This window comes from Ruditapes philippinarum, unplaced genomic scaffold, assembly GCF_026571515.1.
Source record: "Ruditapes philippinarum isolate M1 unplaced genomic scaffold, ASM2657151v2 ctg274_1_1_1_1, whole genome shotgun sequence".
Lineage (NCBI taxonomy): Eukaryota > Metazoa > Mollusca > Bivalvia > Venerida > Veneridae > Ruditapes > Ruditapes philippinarum.
The window spans coordinates 208,136-230,935 of NW_026862201.1; the positions used below are offsets into that span (position 1 = coordinate 208,136).

The 22,800-nt window shown below is 31.0% G+C and overlaps 1 protein-coding gene across 17 annotated transcripts; it reads right to left on the reverse strand.

Moving 5' to 3' along the window:
• Positions 1 to 5,952: 5,952 nt before the first annotated feature.
• Positions 5,953 to 21,948, reverse strand: LOC132718263 (neurogenic locus notch homolog protein 1-like). 17 transcript variants are annotated; one of them, XM_060701920.1, is made up of 29 exons: positions 21,842 to 21,946; positions 21,661 to 21,702; positions 21,227 to 21,349; positions 20,594 to 20,710; positions 20,217 to 20,333; positions 19,757 to 19,873; positions 18,925 to 19,041; positions 18,477 to 18,593; positions 18,035 to 18,151; positions 17,501 to 17,617; positions 17,052 to 17,168; positions 16,602 to 16,718; positions 15,720 to 15,836; positions 15,311 to 15,427; positions 14,994 to 15,110; positions 14,577 to 14,693; positions 14,279 to 14,395; positions 13,909 to 14,025; positions 13,597 to 13,713; positions 13,149 to 13,265; positions 12,823 to 12,939; positions 10,656 to 10,772; positions 9,983 to 10,099; positions 9,530 to 9,646; positions 9,018 to 9,134; positions 7,521 to 7,637; positions 7,043 to 7,159; positions 6,532 to 6,648; positions 5,953 to 6,107 (listed from the first exon to the last, which is right to left on the reverse strand). In XM_060701920.1, the coding sequence occupies exons 1-29, from the start codon at positions 21,861 to 21,863 to the stop codon at positions 5,980 to 5,982; spliced, it is 3,240 nt and encodes a 1,079-aa protein (XP_060557903.1). In that variant the 5' UTR covers positions 21,864 to 21,946; the 3' UTR covers positions 5,953 to 5,979. The 17 variants fall into 17 exon arrangements, with proteins under 17 accessions (XP_060557903.1, XP_060557909.1, XP_060557910.1 ...); XM_060701926.1 differs by lacking the exon at positions 14,994 to 15,110 and having other exon boundaries at positions 21,842 to 21,947; XM_060701927.1 differs by lacking the exon at positions 14,577 to 14,693 and having other exon boundaries at positions 21,842 to 21,947.
• Positions 21,949 to 22,800: the final 852 nt, after the last annotated feature.

Consider the following 22,800-nt stretch of genomic DNA (forward strand, 5'->3'; position numbering starts at 1 on the left):
ATAACGTTGGATTGAATTGGAAACATTTCTATTTTGTAATTGGACATTGTTTTTGGGGTTTGTTTTGTTTGACATTGAAGCTCAAGCGGTGAGATTATTAACTTTATGGCATAATTAAATGTTTCAGTGGACATGGTATGGTTTTGTGGATGACTATACACGATACGGTAAGTTTTCAAAGTATTTTTGTTGAATTTTGTAGTGCTTTTTACACACACAGTTTTCTAATATAAACAGTAATACAATTCATTTATCAAGATATCATTATCCGCCGCACGAATAATTGATTTGACACTAAGTAATATTAAATTATCTTTATTTTTATTATTTATATCTTTATTTATTTTTGTTTTTCTTATGCTATTTGTTTTCACACTGGGCTCCGGTAAAATTACGGGCTACTGCATTTATTGTTGTTGTTGTTGTTGTTGTTGTTATTATTATTATTATTATTATTATTATTATTATTATTATAAATTAAATTCTTAATCAAAACCTTGATTCATTTTCCATAAAATTCTAAGGATTTTTGTCACTTTAATCAAAGGGTCATTTTTAATATAAAAATAATCTGCTCTTGGCTTTCATACATTTATATCATAGAGGTTTGTACTTTACGATACCCGATATTCACGGATCTGATGTCCAGGACAAAAAGCGTGGTCAATGTGTAAGTGAAATGAATCAATTCTATTAGTATTAAACAATTTAAGAAACATTCTGATCGCTTCTACAATACAAAAAAAAAGCTGAACAAGGGTGAGAAGAAGTTATTGATTAGATGATTTCTGTAAAGCGTTACTGATGAATAATATGCCTTTCTGTATTAAGTGCGTAACGAGGATAAAACTTGCCAAGGAAGACACATTAAAGTGCCTACATTTTAAAGCACCAAACCCCTAGATATAACCCCCTCTTAGTTGTTTTACAATTCTTTTTGAATGTCTTTATTATTACAGGTTGCAACGAAGCGTTTGAATACATGTGATATTATGTGTCTTAAGATAGAGGAGAGAACTACATGCAAATGCACCACTTAGAAAATATCTAAAAGACAAAGATCAATGTCTGAACATCAAAAGACGTAATAAACATATAAGGAGATATAATTCCTTGCCACAGCATCGAAAGAAGACAACCATACTTCAAAGTAAAATTATGTCTGAAATTCATGTCACGGAAGATAGCAAAAATGTTTCTAGCAATAACATTTCTTACGTCATAAATGACGCAATATTTACAACAGTCACGTACCTGTTGCCGCCTTCTAATTTTTCAACGTCGGAAATATCAACAGATGTATCCATGTCAACCGATCATTTAGAGGAGCTTGGATTTATCGTGAAGAATATCAAACTCATAAAAGCAGTTGTTCTTTGCATTGTAGTGTTTTTACTTATTATAACAATGGGAAAGTTTATACTGAAAGTGTTTTCGTCATACATACATGATGACCGAAAATATGACGAAATGGGCAGACATGTTTAGTTGAAACAGAAAAGGGAGGGAAACACTTCAATAAATATCCCTCTCAAAGTCATAAAAATGAGAAAGGGCATACTTTTTAATCAGTAAGAATGTTTTAAATATTATCTTTACTAGCTTCTTAGTATATGAAGTGATTTTCACACTAGTGTACCTAAAGTTGATCATTATTCCTACATTAATACTACCTTTGCAAACATGTTTAACAGTGACAATGTTATCTCCAAGTGGATTAAAACTTGGTCACCATTGGGAAATTACAGTATGTGTTTCGTAAAAACAAACGAACTATGTTATCAGGAATCTGTGGGCAGTATGGTTACTTTTATGTTTCGTTCTCGGAAATGTAGGTTACAGATACAATTGTCCGATAATAGAGCCAGCGCTGCCTCACGAGAGCGTTGTACTTTCGTCTTTTTATTCATAATTTTCCAAATTATCTCATTCCGCTTAGAATTTACTTTTGTTCAGTAAAATCGCCATGTTATAACAGTATTTTGGTCATATGCCGGCGGCACTTTCATCTTAGTAATAGTGTTTTGGAACAATGAATTTTTCTTTAAAGTAATTGTGATCTTCTTTTGAATCAATAGTGTTTACTTGTACGCGTGCGTTGTTGTGTGTGTTGGAGGGCATGGGTAGTTGCGCTTGGCTTCAAACATATTTGATAGATTACATACGTCATAAATATGAGTTTTTTTAGGTGTCTACGTAAAAAGAGCTAAGTAGGTATTTATTGAAAAATAACTCGTTAAATATTAATTAATGCCAACCGGAAAGATATTTTTTAAAAATGTAAATTTCTTAATATTTGCTCTTAAAAAAAACGCTTGTTAACGAGTCTAAGGGTCTTTCATTACTTCAACGTTTGAAGAATAATTAAATTCTAAACAGTATATAAACATAAAGATAAGTCCAAGTTTAGTAAGCTTTAAATCTACCCCATTAAGGCATTTAGAATTGTAATTAATCATTAGTCCATTAACTTGCGCTTTTATTCTTTTAATCTTTAAACATCGGCACCTATTCATATGAACTATAAAATTGAAAATTAGGCATCTACACATATAAAGTATCGGGACATCCATGACCGAGTGGTTATAACCATCAACATCAAATCACTTGCCCCTCACCTTTTATTTGAGAAAGCTCTGTTTTTAGCTAACGGAAGGTAAGTAGTTCCTTGTATATAGCTACATGTATAGAAATCAGATAAGTAATTGTTTGAGAACAAATAACAAAGTATAGCGTTTATCATAAAAAAAAAATGTTCATCATCAACATTTTTATTTCAAGAAGTACTGTTTATTGATATCAAAATGTTATACTTCTATTAATTTAAGCAATATTTTGAAACACTTAAGAACACTGTGTAGACCGATCCACTATTTGTGTATGGATGGAGGAGATTTTATATCGAGGGTGCGATAAAATAATATGTCAAGCCCCAATCTTGATTTGATTAAGTCTATTCACGCAAGTCAATAAAATTTGCAACATCTCTCACAATCCTAAGCACTGGCTTAAGTAATATTCAATTGTAAGCATTAAATATAATGGTGCCATAGGACCAGATTTTTAAGCTTTTAAATGCGTATACAAAATTAAGGTGTGTATCTATATGGAAGTACAAATTATTCAAAATTACGAAACTTAATCTTTACAGAACAGTACTGTGATGAAGTTACAGCTGTCACATAATACTTGACACCCGCTGTTATTTGTATAAACAATCTAGTAAAATAAAGGTAAACCCTTGAGAGAAATGAAAGTCAGACAAGAAGTCGTACACCTATTGATTGTATACAACCTGGCTTCAAACGATCATATAAATAGTAATTACGCTTACTTTTTTCTTGTTGTATAAGGCGAGTCTACTTGTTCTTGCGCTCAATTGAATAGAAAGTGAACAATATTTGCAAGATTGGCCGAGTGAAAGTCACCGTCTAACTTGTTTTAGCATAGAATAAGGACTTTTTGTTTCTCTTCAGTTTTTCTGACATGTCCGTATGTCAGTACACAATAGTTGCACCGAATTAATAAAAACTGTTTGTTAGTAGAGCAGCTTCGTTGTGACATAATGCATTATGACAATGACCTCTTAATGACATTTGCATTGAAAACCTATGAAATTACACCTTTTTATTGAATAGATTAGAGAAGACGGTGTACACATATTATTAACAATTTAATGAACAAATGTTCAAAGTAGTTTCCAGATTGTTTTGACTCTCTCATACCGAGTGTGCAATTTTCATTTAATTTTGTTGTGATTTATGCTTCTGAGGGATCACCCTTCTTCCAGAGTTTTATAAATTGCCGTAGGGCATGAATATGTTTCGTTTATTTGTCGATAACGATCATTTGATAAAAACTTGTTACAAAGTCGGGTAGCTTTTATATTGTATCCGTATATTTTATCATGCTTCATTATTACTATTACAACAGTCATCAATCTTGTGAAATATATAGCTAATTCAGCTCAACGTAACAACTGAAAAATAGTTCAAAATTAATGCATAAAAAGATATGTAGAGATCAAATGTATTTATATACAGATATAAAATATAATTCATCTATGTAGGACTCGAAGAACCGTAAAATCATTTGAAGAATAACTTCTACGGTCTGTCAAGAAAGAAACGTGAGAATCTCTGATGATAAGTTGTGAATAACCGCCTAGAAGGCTTACAAAGACCACATTTTTTTTCGATTTCAATGGTTTATACTTGAAATTATATTGTTGTTTAAACAAATACATAGCAAATGCAAGAAACCTGAATAATACTGAATAAATATAATAAAATACGAATAAAAATAAATAGGAGGTCACTGCAGAAAAAATGCAAGGCTTAAGCGGTGTTCAATACTCAAGTATTCCCTGCAATGCTTTAGCAGTGTTCAATCCTCAAGTTTTGTAATCAATGATCCCGACGAAATTGTAAAAGAATAATACTGCAATGTAGAATGGGACACTTTTTTTAACTGCTACACATCATTCGACACCCTATGTTTTGACTATAAAGATACTGGAAATTGGAATTCCCCAAAGTGAAATGAAAAACAAACAAACAGCACCATTTAAAAGACCTCAATATCATATATGAGAACACAGACTGTGTTCTAATGTGCTAAGAAGTGCCTCTAGATTATCAACTTCTTGTTCCAACTCATCACCAAGTATAAATGTAAATGCTGGATCGGACGATATTTCTATTAAGTTAGTGTAATTAGCCTCTAATCCGATACCTACAGTTACCACCAGATACCCGGCGTCCTTTAGCAATTTTGATTGTGCTTTAACTAATGTTAAGTCATCTACTTCGCCCGATGAGAACAACATAACGACCTTTCTTGAATTTGTTCGAGCTCCTTTAACAGCGGTAAATCCATCTGAGGAGATGTATTCTAAAGCTCTTGAAATATTTGAAGTACTTTCTTTTACCATTCTGATGTTACTGTTTATCCAACTTATCAATGAGGGTCCATCATAGAAGTGGTTGAAGTCAACCTGTGGTTCGTACTGTTCAGCAAATGTTGTTATACTGAACTGCACAGCATTGTTGGCAACGTTTGCATGTTTAATCAGGTGAACAACGGCTTCTGTTTGTTTGTTAAGATTCTCCGCACCAATGCGTGCGCTTATGTCCATTATAACAGCGACATCAGTGACTTTATCTGTACAATCTGAAACATACACAAAACATAAATATCTTTTCATGTCTATGTTGTTTGAGTACTTACAGTTGCAGTACTAACAGTGGCAGACATTTGCAACAATTTCTATACCAGGGCAATCTTCATATGCCACAGTACTGCTGATCGGCGAAAAATCTGTATTTTTATATTCAGTGATTAAAAAAGGATATTCCAATTTCCATTTAGGATGTGAAAATAAATTACCCATTCTATTACATCTTTTTGGTACTGACATTCCTTTTGTAAAGTTTGAAAGATACATACATGTATCTTACATGAAAGCAATATTTTCTACAAAACAGTTTGACCAAGGTGTGTTAATGAATAGGTTGCATTACTTTATTATTTACCTGAGCATCCAAACATTGTATATTTTAGAAGGCTTTGTAACGAATCAGGTGTATGAATCGGGAACGCATGCTTCGGATAGGTAGCCATTCCCAGTAATTCGGCATGATAAATGCTATTTCCTACTGCTATTGCGTATATCTTCACCATTCTTGCTTTTAAATTTGCAGCTTGCAATGCGGTATCTACAGGATCAGAGGACAGGCCGTCAGTTAACACTATTACATAATGCTCAACAGAATCTCTTGCACCCTTAGCAGTATCAAAAACTTCATTATTTACTTTCTCTAATGCTTTCCCAGTAAAACTAGGTCCTCCACTTTCGACTGTTATAGCATCGATGGCGTCTAATAATGTATTGTTGTCTTGATGGGTATCTAAATAAAACTGTACGACAGGTTCCAAAGAAAATGTTACCAAACTGAACTGGTATCGATAATCGAGCGGTCAAATGGGGAATTTTGAGACAAAGTTTTTAATAAATTGTTTCTGTTTAAAAAACCTTCCACTCCCTTCGCTATTAGAAACATCGGCAACAAAAACTATGTCGGCGTTTGTATATGGGGTACATACATCTGAAAAAGTAAATGATTGTATTTTCATTGTGTGATGTTTCGAGTTTAACTGTGTCAGTGTGTAGAGACTTCAGAATTTACTATTTACAATTGCAATGCCGTAAAATATCCAAGGAACGAAAACATGTGTTTGTTGATCTTGTAAGATGAAAAGGTAGTCCAGGTATCACATTTTTGAAACCAACCTTACATAGGTAGGATATGTCTTTTGTAATAGGCGACTCCAAATGTAAAAGAACTTAAATGATCTGGAATTGAAATTCCTTAACGTTCTTTTTAAATCTTGAATACTTGTTTATACTATATAAATTGAAATTCATTTATAAAGGACAGACTACCCTAAAGGGGTTTTTTGATATACAAACTCCTCTTTTATTTTATACATCATAAAAATCATCATGTTAAGTGTTAGTATTTATTTTACCAATATTCTCGCAGTTGGAGCCTATCCATCCGTATGCACATGCGCATGAGTAATCATAGCCACTGTTTATAGGTATACAAGTTCCACCATTTAGACAATACAAAGGGTAGGAACAATCTGAAATATACATTGGTAGGATCATAAAAAGAAGTAATCTCTCTCAGAACTGTGTCTTGTTAAGTGTAACTTAAATCAGACTTCCAGAAACTGTATACTCTGATTGATACTTTTATAGCATATACATTACGAAGATGAAATGCTGTCGGAAGTCCTACTCAAGTACCCGTTCGTGCCTGAAATAATAGACGGAATGACACTTGAAGTCTTCCTCCACCCCCACCAGTAAAGCTGAAACGTCGTCATATTGCCTACACTGCGTCGGTGTGACGTATAAACCAAATCAAACAATCAAAAGAAGAACTGTTTTACAATATAAATATATTATTTTTTTTTGCAATAATGCACCTAGATATACTATTTATTTACTTGTCCAATAATACCAAGTATTTACCAATTTGTTCACAGTTTGAACCCATCCAGCCATCGGCACAGTTACACGTATATTCCCTGCCTCCATTTATAGTGGAACATGTACCTCCATTCTTACAATATAAGGAGCTACTGCAATCTATTAGGGAAATTAAAGTGTGTGTGTCTGATTACTTACTGTTTGGTATGATCAATAAAAATGATTTTGAATCGTTAAAGTTCTTTTATAAAACGATTAAAGCTAATCTACTTCTAGTATTTAACAATGTATCACCAAAACAAGAAGTAAGTTGGCATTTTTTTTTGTAATTTTGTATTATATTAAATGTTGTGTTAAGAAGTTAATGTGAGATGCATTGTAGAATTATTATATTTATTTTTAAATTTTGAAAGGGTTGTTTTAACACATGCACATTTAACTAATCCACATCATTTCAACGAAGTAACACATAAAAATCATATCAATAAACTTTTTTTCTGCCTCATATAATATAACTTACCTATTTGTTCACAATTGGATCCCATCCATCCGTCGGCGCAGTTACATGTATAATCCTTCCCTCCATTTATTGTGGAACATGTCCCTCCATTTTTACAATATAAAGAACTGTTGCAATCTAAAATTAAATTAAACTTTTAGTTCGGCTCGTCGTAGTTTTGGCATAGTACGAGGGCTGTCCGGAAAGTTCGTAGACAAGGCTATAAAATTATTATAAGCAGTGATATTAATATGATGATTAAATATTCTGCTTAAGTATGTATTTTGCTACAAATTTCTAAATTAAAAAACCTGATAAAAGTTGTATTCGCAAATCGCCAATCACCATGGCAACATGATCAACGAATCACGGAGCACTTTGATTTCATGACAATAGCTACTCGAATAAAAAGTTGCTAAAAGTTGTATTTTTAACACAAACTCTTGTTTTAATGTTGTGACATCAAAGGGTACTATTGCGTGATATTTAGTGAAAATTACGACGTCATACGCAAAGAAACAACTTGTTAAGGACGATTATAGGCAATGAAGTTGCGTTAGTTTTGTGTCGCAAAAATGACGTCAAATTCAAGGACGGAGCAACGTAATGTTATTTAACTTCAAAGCAACGCTAATATGATTATAATCTTTACTTGAAAAACCAAATCAACCATAAATTGTTAAGGGCAACTTGTGTTTAATTGTCAAACACGATTAAGAAGCGGTGATGACAGTATTTTGTATAAGAAACGTATCGGATGACCAAAAGTAGCACGGCCGAAATGTCGTAGATTTGCGTTACAACAATCTTGAAAAAGACAGACATTTCACAGACTATATGGGAACCAGTGACACCTTTGTTGTTGTTGTTTTTTTAAATGTAGTATATGAATTTCATAAAGTAATAGCAAGGGAACATAAGATTTATTAAGTATACGCCAGTCAGGTTCCATGGCTGTTTAAATCGGAAGAAATTGAATAGTGGATAAACATGAAATTAAATTGACGCCGTTGACGTTGTCAACGTGCTCCATGACGATGTATATATGTTGTATGTAAATGCTGTTAAAATACAAACGTAAGTCAAAATTCAGTAATTTTTGATAAATGTGTTCGCTGGATATGTATAGTTTTGCTAACAAAATTTGTACAACGGATGTATTGTTATACAATAAAAAATGAAGAAGTATATGAACTTTCCGGACATCCCTCGTATTTTGTTACTTTTATGCAGTCAAATGATCAACTTATGTTCTTACATTTCTTTTCAAGTTCTTGTGGGTATATATTTGTAGGGAAAATGCAATATTATATTTCAAATAAATCTAAGGCCTACTTAAAATAACACAATAATCAATATTAACAAATATTTTCAATGAAAAGGTTTAATTATTTAAAAAGCAAAGTAGACAAGATTATCCAACACAAGTAAGAAAAAATCTCAGTAACGTTTTAAGTTTTGTACACATACAGAAGGCAGCATTTAACTATATTCTCTGACGTATATGATTAAACTTACCGATTTGTTGACAATTGGATCCCATCCAGCCATCGGCACAGTTACACGTATATTCCCTCCCTCCATTTATAGTTGAACATGTCCCTCCATTCTTACAATATAAGGGACTACTGCAATCTTAAATGTAAAATATAAGTTAAAAACGTTCGAGTGTTTTGACTTATCAATGGATATTAGCAAGAACAAGACTCGAATGTTTTATTTCTAAGTCCATATTTATAAAAGAGTTTTTCTTAATTAACACATCATACTCATAAGGAATCTTTACTATAATACGTTTTTCTGTACTAACGAGAAAAAAGGGATTCATCCCGAAACTCTACGCTCTGAGTTGTGTTATTCAACTTACCAATTTGTTTGCACTAAAATCTCATTTAACTATAAATGCCGGTACGTGAATATCATGTACCTCCATTTATAGTCTATGCCAATACATGAACCATATTTAGTTTTGTTCAAATACATGAAGTCAGTCTCAAACTTTTATCCCTGACTGATTTTATTAAACTTACCAATTTGTTCACAATTAAATCCCATCCAACCATCGGCACAGTTACACGTATATTCCCTGCCTCCATTTATGGTGGAACATGTTCCTCCATTTTTACAATATAAGGCACTACTACAATCTTAAACAAAACAAAACCTGTGAATATTTGCTAACCACATAACTTCAAATAATTTGAAAGCACAATCGATTCAAGCGAATTTATTTCTACCATTTACAACATATCAGTGAAAGGAATGCTGCATTTCTTAAGAGATAAACTTATTTTTTTTAAATATCAAGGAATTTATAACGCATGCACATTGCACATTTTTATATTACTCTTACTTTCGTTTATGACGATGTATTAAAACATTTGGAGGTTCTTTTCTCCGACTCAAATATTTTTTACAACTTCTTTATATCTGATATTTCATTTAACATAAGAACATGAGGAAAATATCTTTATGAAACTTACCGATTTGTTCACAGTTTGAACCCATCCAGCCATCGGCACAGTTACACGTATATTCCCTCCCTCCATTTATAGTTGAACATGTTCCTCCATTTTTACAATATAAGGCACTACTGCAATCTAAAAAAACAGATAGGGTCGTTTCTTTCTGATAATTTATAATAGACGCTATATATGTATTGTTGAATGAAAAACAAATTATTAAATATTGAAAAGATAGAATAACAGAACCAATATGAAGTAGTAGTGCCATAAAAAATGCAAAAACAAAGAGGTTTATAATTAAATTGTTATAATTATAATCATATTATTTATTTATTTATTTATTTATTTATTTATTTATTTATTTATTTATTTAATCATTTACTGATTTATTTATATTATTTCCTTTCATTATTTGTGTGAAGACATGAGGATTTTGAAGATATCTCATCAAATAGAGGAATAACATCCAAAACAATAAACACAATACGCAATATCAACAAATATTTTTAATCATGTGATGCGAAGGGATTTTTTTTAAAGTAAACTACAGTAAAATTATTTCAAATGAAAATCAAAAAGGAATATTCAACAAAAGTAATAAAAAAATCCCAGTAAAATATTTAGTGTATTGTGAATACAAATACAAGAAGGCAGCTACAAACTATTTTTTCTTACTCTACAATTTACTTACCAATTTGTTCACAATTGGATCCCATCCATCCATCTGCACAGTTACACGTATATTCCCTCCCTCCATTTATAGTGGAACATGTTCCTCCATTCTTACAATATAAAGAACTACTGCAATCTGAAACAAAGATAAATAATATTTTGTTTGTTACATGCTCTTATCAAACTATATATATAAAAAGCTTTTCAGCACACATGCTTAACAATCTTCTAAAGCATCCAGACATATCTATAATTGTTATTTTATTCTTTTACAATCACGGCCTCATTGTAATAGAAATGATATTTTTGGATAAAATGCGCACAATTTAACTCAGAATTAGCATGGTTTTCATTTCATACAGAGAAAATATTAAAATCAGATTAAATTCTTTACCAAATGTCTTGTATCAAAGTTAAATATTGATTTACAGTCTACTTTTAACATATTAAATGTACATTTGTTTGTTTCATTTTACGCCTTTTCCCAACTACTTGACCACATGAACATATTTGTTTTAACTGTTTTAAAGGTTGTACTTGTTGTAAAATTGACTAATTTTAAAAGTAAATTTCAAATATACATGTATGTATACAAACAAATCCAATTCAAAACGAAACGTTAATAAGATAAGTGTTCTTGGAATTAACTCAATATACAGGACCGGAGTTAATGTAGTACTTATAGACACTTGCAGAAATCATGATCACAAAATAGACAAATATCGTTCTTGTTGTTTTTTTTTCGCCGTTGCTTACATTTTTCATTCATAAACATACATAAATCGGTGTGAAAAGATGAATAAGACCTTTTAAAGTTCATTCCGCTGGGTGAAAAGGCAATATTTTAGCATTTTATTATTCAAGTCCCTTGTCCGGTATATACCGGAATACGGTATTAAGTGTGGTGCTCCAATCCTTTTTTTACTCCCACTCAGTGTTATTTACTAAAACCATTCTAGTCTTATAAATTCAACTTACCAATCTGTTCACAATTAGATTCCATCCAGCCATCGGCACAGTTGCATGTATATTCCTTCCCTCCATTTATAGAAGAAAGGTTCCGTATTTTAATATAAATAATATATCTGAAAAAAAGGCTTGCGATTAAAATATAATACATTCAGTGCAGAAATCTTAGAAGCATTTCAACTTCATGAATTTTTATGAATTCTCGATTTCAATCTTCGAAAAATGTTTTTTCACAATTTACTTCATCAATTGGTTTTCAATATACGGAATTACGAAATCAGATTTCACAATTCTGTTCAAGAAATTATCGATTGTCACTTCATATTAAATTCACCTTTGATTCACATTTTAACTTTCACGATTCACGATTTCAATTTGTCATAAATTCAACTTCGTAATTTAACGATTTCAACTTACAAGAATTCAACGATTTCAATTTAAAGAATTCACGATGTTCGAATTTCATTGAAGCTGAATTATGTGAATTCGTGAAGTTGAAAATCGTGAACCAACTGACAAATTGGTGTAATTTCGTTTTAAGTTAAATCTGAATACATAAGTTGAAATCGATGAAGTTTAAATTCATCATTCATGAAGTTGAAATTTGAATTCATGAAGTTGGGAATCGTGAATCGTGAAGTTTGAAATCGTGATTATCGCGAAGTTGAAATCGGAAAAATTCTGAGATGAAATCGGGAATTCATGCGTTGAAATTGTCCCACCGGGCTTTCGATGTAATTATTTTTATTCATTATCCACTTATTAGACAAAATTAATAAAAGGTCTTCGTAGTGTAGTAATGGCGTTAACTCTTTATAAATTTTAATTTGGAGCAAAACCTTGACTTAAAACTATGGTGACATATAAAATACTATTTTTTTTAAATCCCAAGTTAAAGGACAACTTCAATACGTTTTTAAGAAATTTATTTCATGTCTATAAAAAGCTTTTCAACCTTGAACTTTCTTTCTTTTAATCAGTCTATTAATTGTTGTAAAATCGATTAGATTGACTCTGTTCATGATAAGTAATTGTAAATGCAAGAACAATCTGCAAATGGGTGTATATGTGATGGTTATCATTGAATTTTCTATGTGTGAAGGCTATGTGCGTACCATTTAAATCGGCGTAAGACAATGTGGAACAAAATCAACTTGTACCAATGAACTAACATACCCAGTGCCTTTAATTTGAACCTTGGTCGTAATCAAACTTACCAATATGTTCACAATTAGACCCTATCCATCCATCTGCACAGTTACACGTATATCCTTTCCCTCCATTGATAGTTGAACATGTTCCTCCATTCTTACAATAAAGCGAACTACTGCAATCTAGAGTTAAGATAAAAGTATTTACTTTGGGTTATCGAACGCTATGACAATAACATAAATTCGGATATGTTAACATAGTTTGTGAAAATTAATCTTCTTTTACTCCACAATTCATCAGCAAAAGTAAGAACTTTTAGAGATATTAGTTGTTAATTATACAAAACAACATTCTTACTTGGATCTTTTATTACGTTAGTGCAAGACTTTACCAACTTGTTCACAATTAGAACCCATCCAGCCATCGGCGCAGTTACAAGTATGCTCTGTACCTCCATTTATAGAGAAACATGTTCCTCCATTCTTACAATATAAAGAACTGCTGCAATCTAAAACAAAGGTAAAACTATTTGTTGTGATTAATCGAACGGCATGATCAATATAAAAACGTGTATTTGGTAACACAGCTATAAATGATTGAAATTTTAGTCCGTTTATTACTGTCATTTTACAATTCATCATTTTACAATTCATCAGCAAAAGTTAAGTACCTTAGTAGTAAAGTTAATGGTTAAGGAAAAAGAACTTAAATTTGGATGAATATTATGTGTGCGTACTGTTGAAACCCGAGCAAGAACGGTTTGTATATTTTTCAAACTTTTATACCAGTAATATCAAACTTAAAAGATATTTCTCCCAGATTTTTGTAATTAAACTTACCAACTTGTTCACAATTAGACCCCATCCATCCATCGGCACATTGACAAGAATGACTTCTTCCTCCATTTGTCGTGGAACATGTTCCCCCATTCTTACAATAAAGAGGACTATTACAGTCTAAAATATCAAAAAAACAACATTGGATTATCGGAAAGCATGAGAAATATGTTAAAAAGAATTAAAAAGAAATAATCTTCTGTCATTCTTCGATTCAACAACAAAAGTAAGAACATTTAGAAAGATTTGTTTTATAGCATGCCAAAACCAATATTCCTACTTGGATTATTTCGTCAATGCTAAAGCAAGACTTACCAACTTGTTCACAATTAGAACCCATCCAGCCATCGGCACAAGTGCAAGAATGCTCTGTACCTCCATTCATAGTGGAACATGTTCCTCCATTCTTGCAATATAAAGAACTGCTGCAATCTAAAACAAAGATAAAATTTTTGCTGTGATCAATCGAACGACATGCTCAATATAAAAACGTGTATTAACAATTAATCAGCAAAAGTTTAAGTATTTAAGTAGTAAAGTTAATGGTTCAGAAAATAAACTCTGATATTATTTGTGCTTACTGTTAAAAACCAAGCAAAAACGAATTAAACATGTTTTCTGTTTTCTATGTCACTGATATAAAAATCCAAAGACATTTCTCCCCGATTTTTGTCATTAAACTTACCAACTTGTTCACAATTAGATCCCATCCAGCCATCGGCACAGTTACAAGAATGGCCTCTCCCTCCATTTATAGTGGAACATGTTCCTCCATTCTTACAATAAAGAGGACTACTGCAGTCTAAGATATAAAAATAGCTTTGGGTTATCGAACGACATGAGAAATATGTAAAACAATTTTAAACGGAAACAATCTTTGGTCATTCTTCATTTTAATAGCAAAAGTATAAGCACATTTAGAAAGATTTGTTTTATAGCATTCTTACTTGGATTCATGCGTTTTTTGCTTATGAAAGACTTACCAACTTGTTCACAATTAGAACCCATCCAACCATTGACACAGTTACAAGAATGCTCTGTACCTCCATTTATAGTGGAACATGTTCCCCCATTCTTACAATACAAAGAACTGCTGCAATCTTAAAACAAAGGATAAACTATTTGCTGTGATTAATCGACTGGCATGACAAAAACGTATATTTGATAACACAGTCATTAGTGAAAATAATTCCGTGTATTTATTTAGTGCACGCTTAAGTATTCAAGTATTAAAGTAAATGGTTAAGAAAAAAACTATTTTACTTTGGGTGAATATTATTTGATCTTACTGGTGAAATGCAGGCAAAAGCGACTTATACCTTTTTTCTAATCTTTTTTTTTAATGCCAGTGAAATAACAATCAAAAGACACTTCTCCCCGATTTTTGTCATTAAACTTACCAACTTGTTCACAATTAGATCCCATCCAGCCATCGGCACAGTGACAAGAATGGCTCTTGCCTCCATTTATCTTGGAACATGTTCCCCCATTTTTACAATAAAGAGGACTATTGCAATCTAAAATATAAAAAATGTATTCCCTTTGGGATATAGGTCGACATTAATAATATGTTAAACAATTTTATAAGGAAATACTCTTTTTTTCATTCTTCAATTCATCAGCAAAAGTGTAAGGACATTAACAAGATTTGCTTTATATCATTCAAAAACCAATATTCTTACATGGATTATTTCGTCAATGCTTTTGCAAGACTTACCAACTTGTTCACAATTAGAACCCATCCAGCCATCGGCACAGTTACATGAATGTTCTGTACCTCCATTTATAGACGAACATGTTCCTCCATTTTTACAATATAAGGAACTACTGCAATCTAAAACAAAGATAAAAAATATTTGCTTCGGTTATAGAACGACATGACAAATAAAAAATTGGATAAATAAATACAATTGTTTAAGAAAATATTCAAAGTCCGTTTTCCTGTCATTATACAAAAATTAAAAAAAAATTACTTTCTATTAAGTTTTTTATTGACATTATTTTTTAAGAAAAATAAATTAATTTGAATGTGTTGTGTTAAAACCTAAAAAGACACGTTTTAAAGCATACTGAAATATTTTAGTTTTTTCTTTGTTGCCAGTACAATTAAGTATTCAGAAACTTACCAACTTGTTCACAATTAGAGCCCATCCAGCCATCAGCACAGTTACAAGAATGTTCTGTACCTCCGTTTATAGTTGAACATGTTCCCCCATTCTTGCAATATAAAGAACTGCTACAATCTTAAAAATAATAAACCTATTTGCTGCGGTTGATTGAACGGCATGATCAATACAAGTTTGTGTATAATTCTTATCACAATTTTCAAAGAAAACATTCTACGCCGTACTTTTCTGTAAATTTGCAATTCATCAGCAAAGGTTTTAGTACCTTAGTAATCCTTCCATATAAATGTGTTAATAATCGTTAATTTTCCGTCAGTCTTTGGATAAGGACCTCGAAGACACTAGTCAAAATACACAGTCTGAATATGGTATTTCGGTCTAACCTACGCTTAGAAACTGTTTTTAATGCTAAATCAATACAATTAAGTAAACTACAGATATTAAAGTAAACAGTACAATATTTATATACTTACAATTTATGGTTGTATACCCCGAAGGTACAAAATGTATATCTGTTGACATTAACTCAGATTTGGATTTAATTGTACGTAAGTGGGCGTTTTTAAATTGATTATGAATATCAGACATATTATCTATCATAATTTTACCGGAACAGACTTCTTTTCTTTCCAAAGTCAAATATATTCTTTCGTTAAACTATATCCAAAATCACGCCTTTGTTTACATAAAATACTGCATGATAGAACTACCTAAAATCCGTTTGAAGTCCAAGATTGTTATGAATATTGGTCGAGGAGCTCCGATTGTTGTTTTATTGTTAAACGCATGCAAAAAGAGTATACATCTTCCATCCTGAGTTTTATGGAAGTGCATGAAAGATACGAGATACTTTATTCCCTAATTGTATGTGAATAAACTTACCAACTTGTTCACAGTTAGAACCCATCCAGCCATCGGCACATTTACATGTATATTCTGTACCTCCATTTATTGTTGAACATGTTCCCCCATTCTTGCAATATAAGGAACTGCTGCAATCTTAAATAAACATTTTGGTTCTGTGTATCGAACAACAAATAGAATAGTCTACATATGTGTATATAATTTTCGAATTAAATGATCTAAGTTTATTTTTTTGTAATTTACGATTAATCACTTAAAGTATAAGTACCTATTTAGTAAGAAGTTTCATATTAAAGTACTCCTTATCTTTAAAAATAAAAAGCCTTCTTAGTTTATGTAATAAATATAACATTGGTGTTAATTGTCAAAACGCATGAAAACAACCTTCATATTTTTACTCTTTCTTTTGTGATATAGCAATAAAAAATTCCAGAGATTTTACTCTCTGATTTCTGTGAATAAACTTACCAACTTGTTCACAATTAGAACCCATCCAGCCATCGACACAGTTACATGAATGTTCTGTACCTCCATTTATAGACGAACATGTTCCCCCATTCTTACAATACAAGGAACTGCTACAATCTAAAATTGAGATAAACATTTGCTTTGGTATATCAAACGACATGATAAATACACAATTTAGGACATGATAAAACACATTTCCAAAGAAAGAAATCTAAGCCGTTTATTTCGTTCGTTTTACAATTTATCAGCAAAAATACATGTACCTAATTAGTAAGTTTTTTAAAAAATTCGAGTTTTAAAATTAAAGGACTACTTGATTAATTTTATTAATACTATTTGTGTTGATAGTCTTAACGAATATAAGAGCAGCCTTTCGATTTCATTCTTTTTAATGCTTGTTCAATAAATTTCCAGAGATTTTACTCCGTGAAATGTATATTATAACGTACCAACTTCTTCACAATTAGAACCCATCCAGCCATCGGCACAGTTACATGAATGTTCTGTACCTCCATTTATAGAGGAACATGTTCCTCCATTTTTACAATATAAATAACTGCTACAATCTAAAATTGAGATTAACATTTGCTTTGGTATATCAAACGACATGATAAATACACAATTTAGGACATGATAAAACACATATCCAAAGAAAGAAATCTAAGCTTTTTATTTCGTTCGTTTTACAATTTATCAGCAAAAATACATGTACCTAAATAGTTCTTTTTTTTTAAATATTCATGTTTTAAAATTAAAGGACTACTTGATTTATTTGATAAATTCTATTTGTGTTGATAGTCTTAACGAATATAAGAGCAACCTTTCGATTTCATTCTTTTAATGCCTGTCAAATAAACTTCCGGAGATTATTTGTAAATTGTTAATTATTCTTTTAACGAACACAATGCAATAACAATCTTTTTTATGCATGTTCGATAACATTCCAGAGATTTTTACCCTGTGACATTTGTAATATAACTTACCAACTTCTTCACAATTAGAACCCATCCAGCCACCGGCACAGTTACATGAATGTTCTGTACCTCCATTTATAGTTGAACATGTTCCCCCATTCTTACAATACAAAGAACTGCTACAATCTAAAATTGAGATAAACATTTGCTTTGGTATATCGAAAGACATGATAAATACACAATTTAAGACATGTAAATACACATATTCAAAGAAAGTTATCTAAGCCGTTTATTTTTTTCGTTTAAAAATTTATCGGTGAGAGTACATGTACCTAAATAGTTCTTTTCATTATTTATGTTTAAGAATAAAATGAGTACTTTGTTAATTGTTAAATATTATGTGTGTTAACTTTTTCACAAGAATAACATTTTGCTTTCATTCCTTTTTATGCGTGAGCCATAAATTTCCAGAGATTCTCTGGGTTTCTGTGAGTAAAGTCAATAAACTTACCAACTTGTTCACAACTAGAACCCATCCAGCCATCGACACAGTTACATGAATGTTCTGTACCTCCATTTATAGAGGAACATGTTCCTCCATTTTTACAATACAAAGAACTGCTACAATCTAAAATTGAGATTAACATTTGCTTTGGTATATCAAACGACATGATAAATACACAATTTAGGACATGATAAAACACATATCCAAAGAAAGAAATGTAAGCCGTTTATTTTGTTTCGTTTTACAATTTATCAGCAAAAGTACATGTACATAATTAGTTCTTTTTTAAAATATTCACGTTTTAAAATTAAAGGACTACTTGATTAATTTGATAAATAAATACTATTTGTGTTTATAGCTTAACGAATATAAGAGCAACCTTTCGATTTCATTCTTTTTATTGTCAATAAACTTCCAGAGATTTTTCCCCTGTGAAATTTGTAATATAACGTACCAACTTGTTCACAATTAGAACCCATCCAGCCATCGGCACAGTTACATGTATGTTCTGTACCTCCATTTATAGAGGAACATGTTCCTCCATTTTTACAATATAAAGAACTGCTGCAATCTTAAAGAGAGATAAAACTATTTGCATAATATTTTTATCGAAAGTCATGACTAAATACAATTTTGTACATTGTCATACAATATTCAACAAAAGTTCTAAGCTGTTTTAAGTTCTGTTATTTGTGCTCTATCAGCAAATCATCACAATTTTTCTTTTTTTAAATAAAAAAACAAATTTGTTAAAGAACATGTCTAAGAGCTAATCGAATACAAAACAACATTCGCTTCATTCTTTTTAAACATGGATTAAATTCACAATTTTTTCTATTTTTTGTATATAATCTTACAAATGTTCCATTAGGAATCGCCTCGAAATGTTCTGAATGTTCTTGTCTCCATTTTTAAGAACAGTAACCCCATAATCTTACAATATTAAGAAACTTTCTGACAGTCATGAAAGAGTAAAAATTTTGGCTTTTGTATTGCATCGAAGGTCATGACACAAATAACCAAAATTTGAAGAGACAATAAAGAAAATTTTTTTGTGTCTTGAAATTATACAAAAAAAGTATCTTTATTACAACTTTGTGTTCTAGAAAAATAAAACTATTTGAATGATTATTTTGATGAATATTCTAGTTATATTTATATCTAAAAATGTTTTTAGCAAATCAAAACACCCCTATTACTTTCGTCCTTTCTGTTATGCCATTTCAGTAACGTTACTTTCATCTTGTCTTTTTTGCCATTGCAAAAATAAACTACCGGAGACTTACCAACTTGTTCACAATTAGGACCCATCCATCCCTCGGCACAGTTACATGAATGTTCTGTACCTCCATTTATAGAGGAGCATGTTCCTCCATTTTTACAATATAAGGAACTGCCGCAATCTGAAAGAGAGATAAAACATTAGCTATGTATATCGAAAGACATGATAAATACACAAATTTTGACAATGTACATACACATATTCAAAGAAAGTAATCTAAGCGGATTATTTTGTTGTTTCGTTTTACAATCTATCAGCAAAAGGACATGTACCTCATTAGTTCTCGTTATAAATGTTCACGTTTAAAAATAAAATGACTACTTGGTTACTTGGTTAATTTGATGAATATTGTTTTTGTTTATTGTTTTAACGAATATAAGAGCATCCTTTCGATTACATTCTTTTTTATGCTTGGCAATAAAAATCCAGAGATATCATTCCGTGAACTTTGTGATATATCTTACCAACTTGTTCACAATTAGGACCCATCCAGCCCTCGGCACAACTACATGAATGATCTGTACCTCCATTTATAGTGGAACATGTCCCCCCGTTCTTACAATATACGGAACTGCTGCAATCTAAATCAAAGATAAAACTATTTGCTTTGATATTCGAACGACATGATAAAAATATTAACACAATGTTTAAAGAAAATTATTCTTCTGTAATTTTACAATTTATCAGCAAAAGTTTAATTATGTTTTGAAAAGTAAAACGTTGATTGATTGATTTGATAAATGTTTTAGTTCTGTTTAAATTGTGAAATACTAGTTTCAAAGAACGCTTAAACATTTGTTTGTCTTCAATTCTCTCCAGTGCAATTAAATATGAGACTTACCAACTTGTTCACAATTAGAACCCATCCATCCATCGGCACAGTTACATGTATATCCACTACCTCCATTTATAGTGAAACATGTTCCTCCATTCTTACAATACACAGAACTACTGCAGTCTAAAGCAAAACATAAGATTGGTAATTTTTTTAATTTTCTTTTTTATATTTTTAATATCTTTTTTAATTTTTTTGGAGGGGTGATGGTGTATCAGAAACTTTTTAAGTATTTGTTGAACGTGGCCTACATGAACTGGTCAATTTATCCTACGCACGTTGCAGGAAACGTTTTAAAAATAATAGTTTGAAAATCAACTATAAAGTACATTTAATTACACATCACATAATGAAATGATATAGCCAGAAATTAATAACTCACTGAAAAAGAAAGGATTCTGCTTAAACCTTAATCTTGAAATAAACAGTTCTTTTTTTTTTTGCAGATGGAATATTTACAAAAGATACCACTCAAAGTTGTATCAAATAATCCTTTTTAGGACAAGTTGTTGTTTTTTGTTGTTGATTTTTTTTGTTTTTCTTCGTGAACAGTATATCACCTAGTTCTTCCAATATCATTTCCTGTCATTTTCAAGCAAAAGAAAACCCGAAAATAAATATTTATAAAATGATACATACCAACAGACTGGCAGTTAGTTCCCGTGAAACCAGGCTGACACGTGCACGAGTAAGAATAACCGTTGTTAAAGCGATTACACGTTGCTCCATTTTGGCAGTGGTTTGTGTGGGCAAATTCGCAATCTGAAAGGCATTGTTGATGAAACAAGGTACATCGCTCTAAAAGTTATATCAAAAATCTCATTGATTCAGTTATTCATCTTTAACAACGCTATCATAATTAAGTACGTCATTATGTTATCATTTAATTTCATTCTAAAACACATTCCAGATGGTTGTATCCATGGAAAGCCCATTTTAATATTATTAAAAAAAAGATATAAATATCAAAGCAAATAACCGGTTAATAAGTGATTTTTTTTAGGTTTTAATTACACATGGGGCTGTATGAACATTGAACAATATATTTATATAAAGCAAATAAATGAGCTTACAATGCGGTCCACCCCCGCTTACGATCCAAACATTCAGGAACGCTGAAAATGAAAAGAAGCTACAATAAAGAAACCAAGTATTTTTTCTCATCTTACATCAAAATTCTAGTCCCGTGATCGATTAAATCTCAATATAAAGTTTATCAGTAAAGAAATATAAATGTAAAATATCGTGACTTACCCAAAAGTAAAACTGCTATCATAGTTCTCTATTCTCCAAATAATAAAAAGAAAAGAATGAATTTATCGAAAAATTCAACATGTTGGATTTAAAAGGGGAATTCCCTGTTTACGTTTTCACCAATCGAATATTGATTAATTAACGTTCACAATAACCTCTGACTATACATGTATTATATTTTCAATAGAAATTATATTTTCAATAGAAATAGAATATCGATGTGATTAGACTAGTAGATTTAACATATTAAGCTATGTATCCTTAAAGAAGTTCAATTCATTTTTAAAGCTAATAACAATGTGTACGGGAATTTTATTCATTTTTACAAGTACTTAACATGTGGTTGCCAATTAAAAAGAAATAATGTTGTACTAATTATTCATCCATGAAAACTTCTATTCTAAATCATATGATTCTTTTAAGAGTATGCTTCTATTATCAGAATTAAAAAGATAGTATTGAGTCAAAAATTTATATTGATAAAGTACAAAAAGTAAATTGTTTGTTCATTTCATGTTTATAACAAAAAAGTAATAAAATGGAAATATAAAGTAATTTAAGCTTGACTAGTGCATTACCAACATTAATTACACAAAATAAAGCGTTACCTGAACTTTATACATAATTTTCTTTAGAATGTTGATATTTTTAATTTTAACCTCTTATAAGATTTCTTCACTTATTAAGAGGGGATGCCTTTTTCATGAAATTCGCGTCATTTTTCTCCGCTTCATATAAAGCCACTATTTATATTTAAAAAAGAAAAGAAATTAAAGGTTTGCATAATATGGTATAAACTCAAACCTTCCTGGCTCAAAGGGGATCCGTAGTCCTGGTTCCGCGTTATTCAACTAAAACAGAGATCACATGTTCAATACTTCACTCGAATAAAACCAAAAAATAACCGCGGTATAGTATATCGGTTCTCTGCGCCTGGCATGTAATTGAATCGGAGTCGA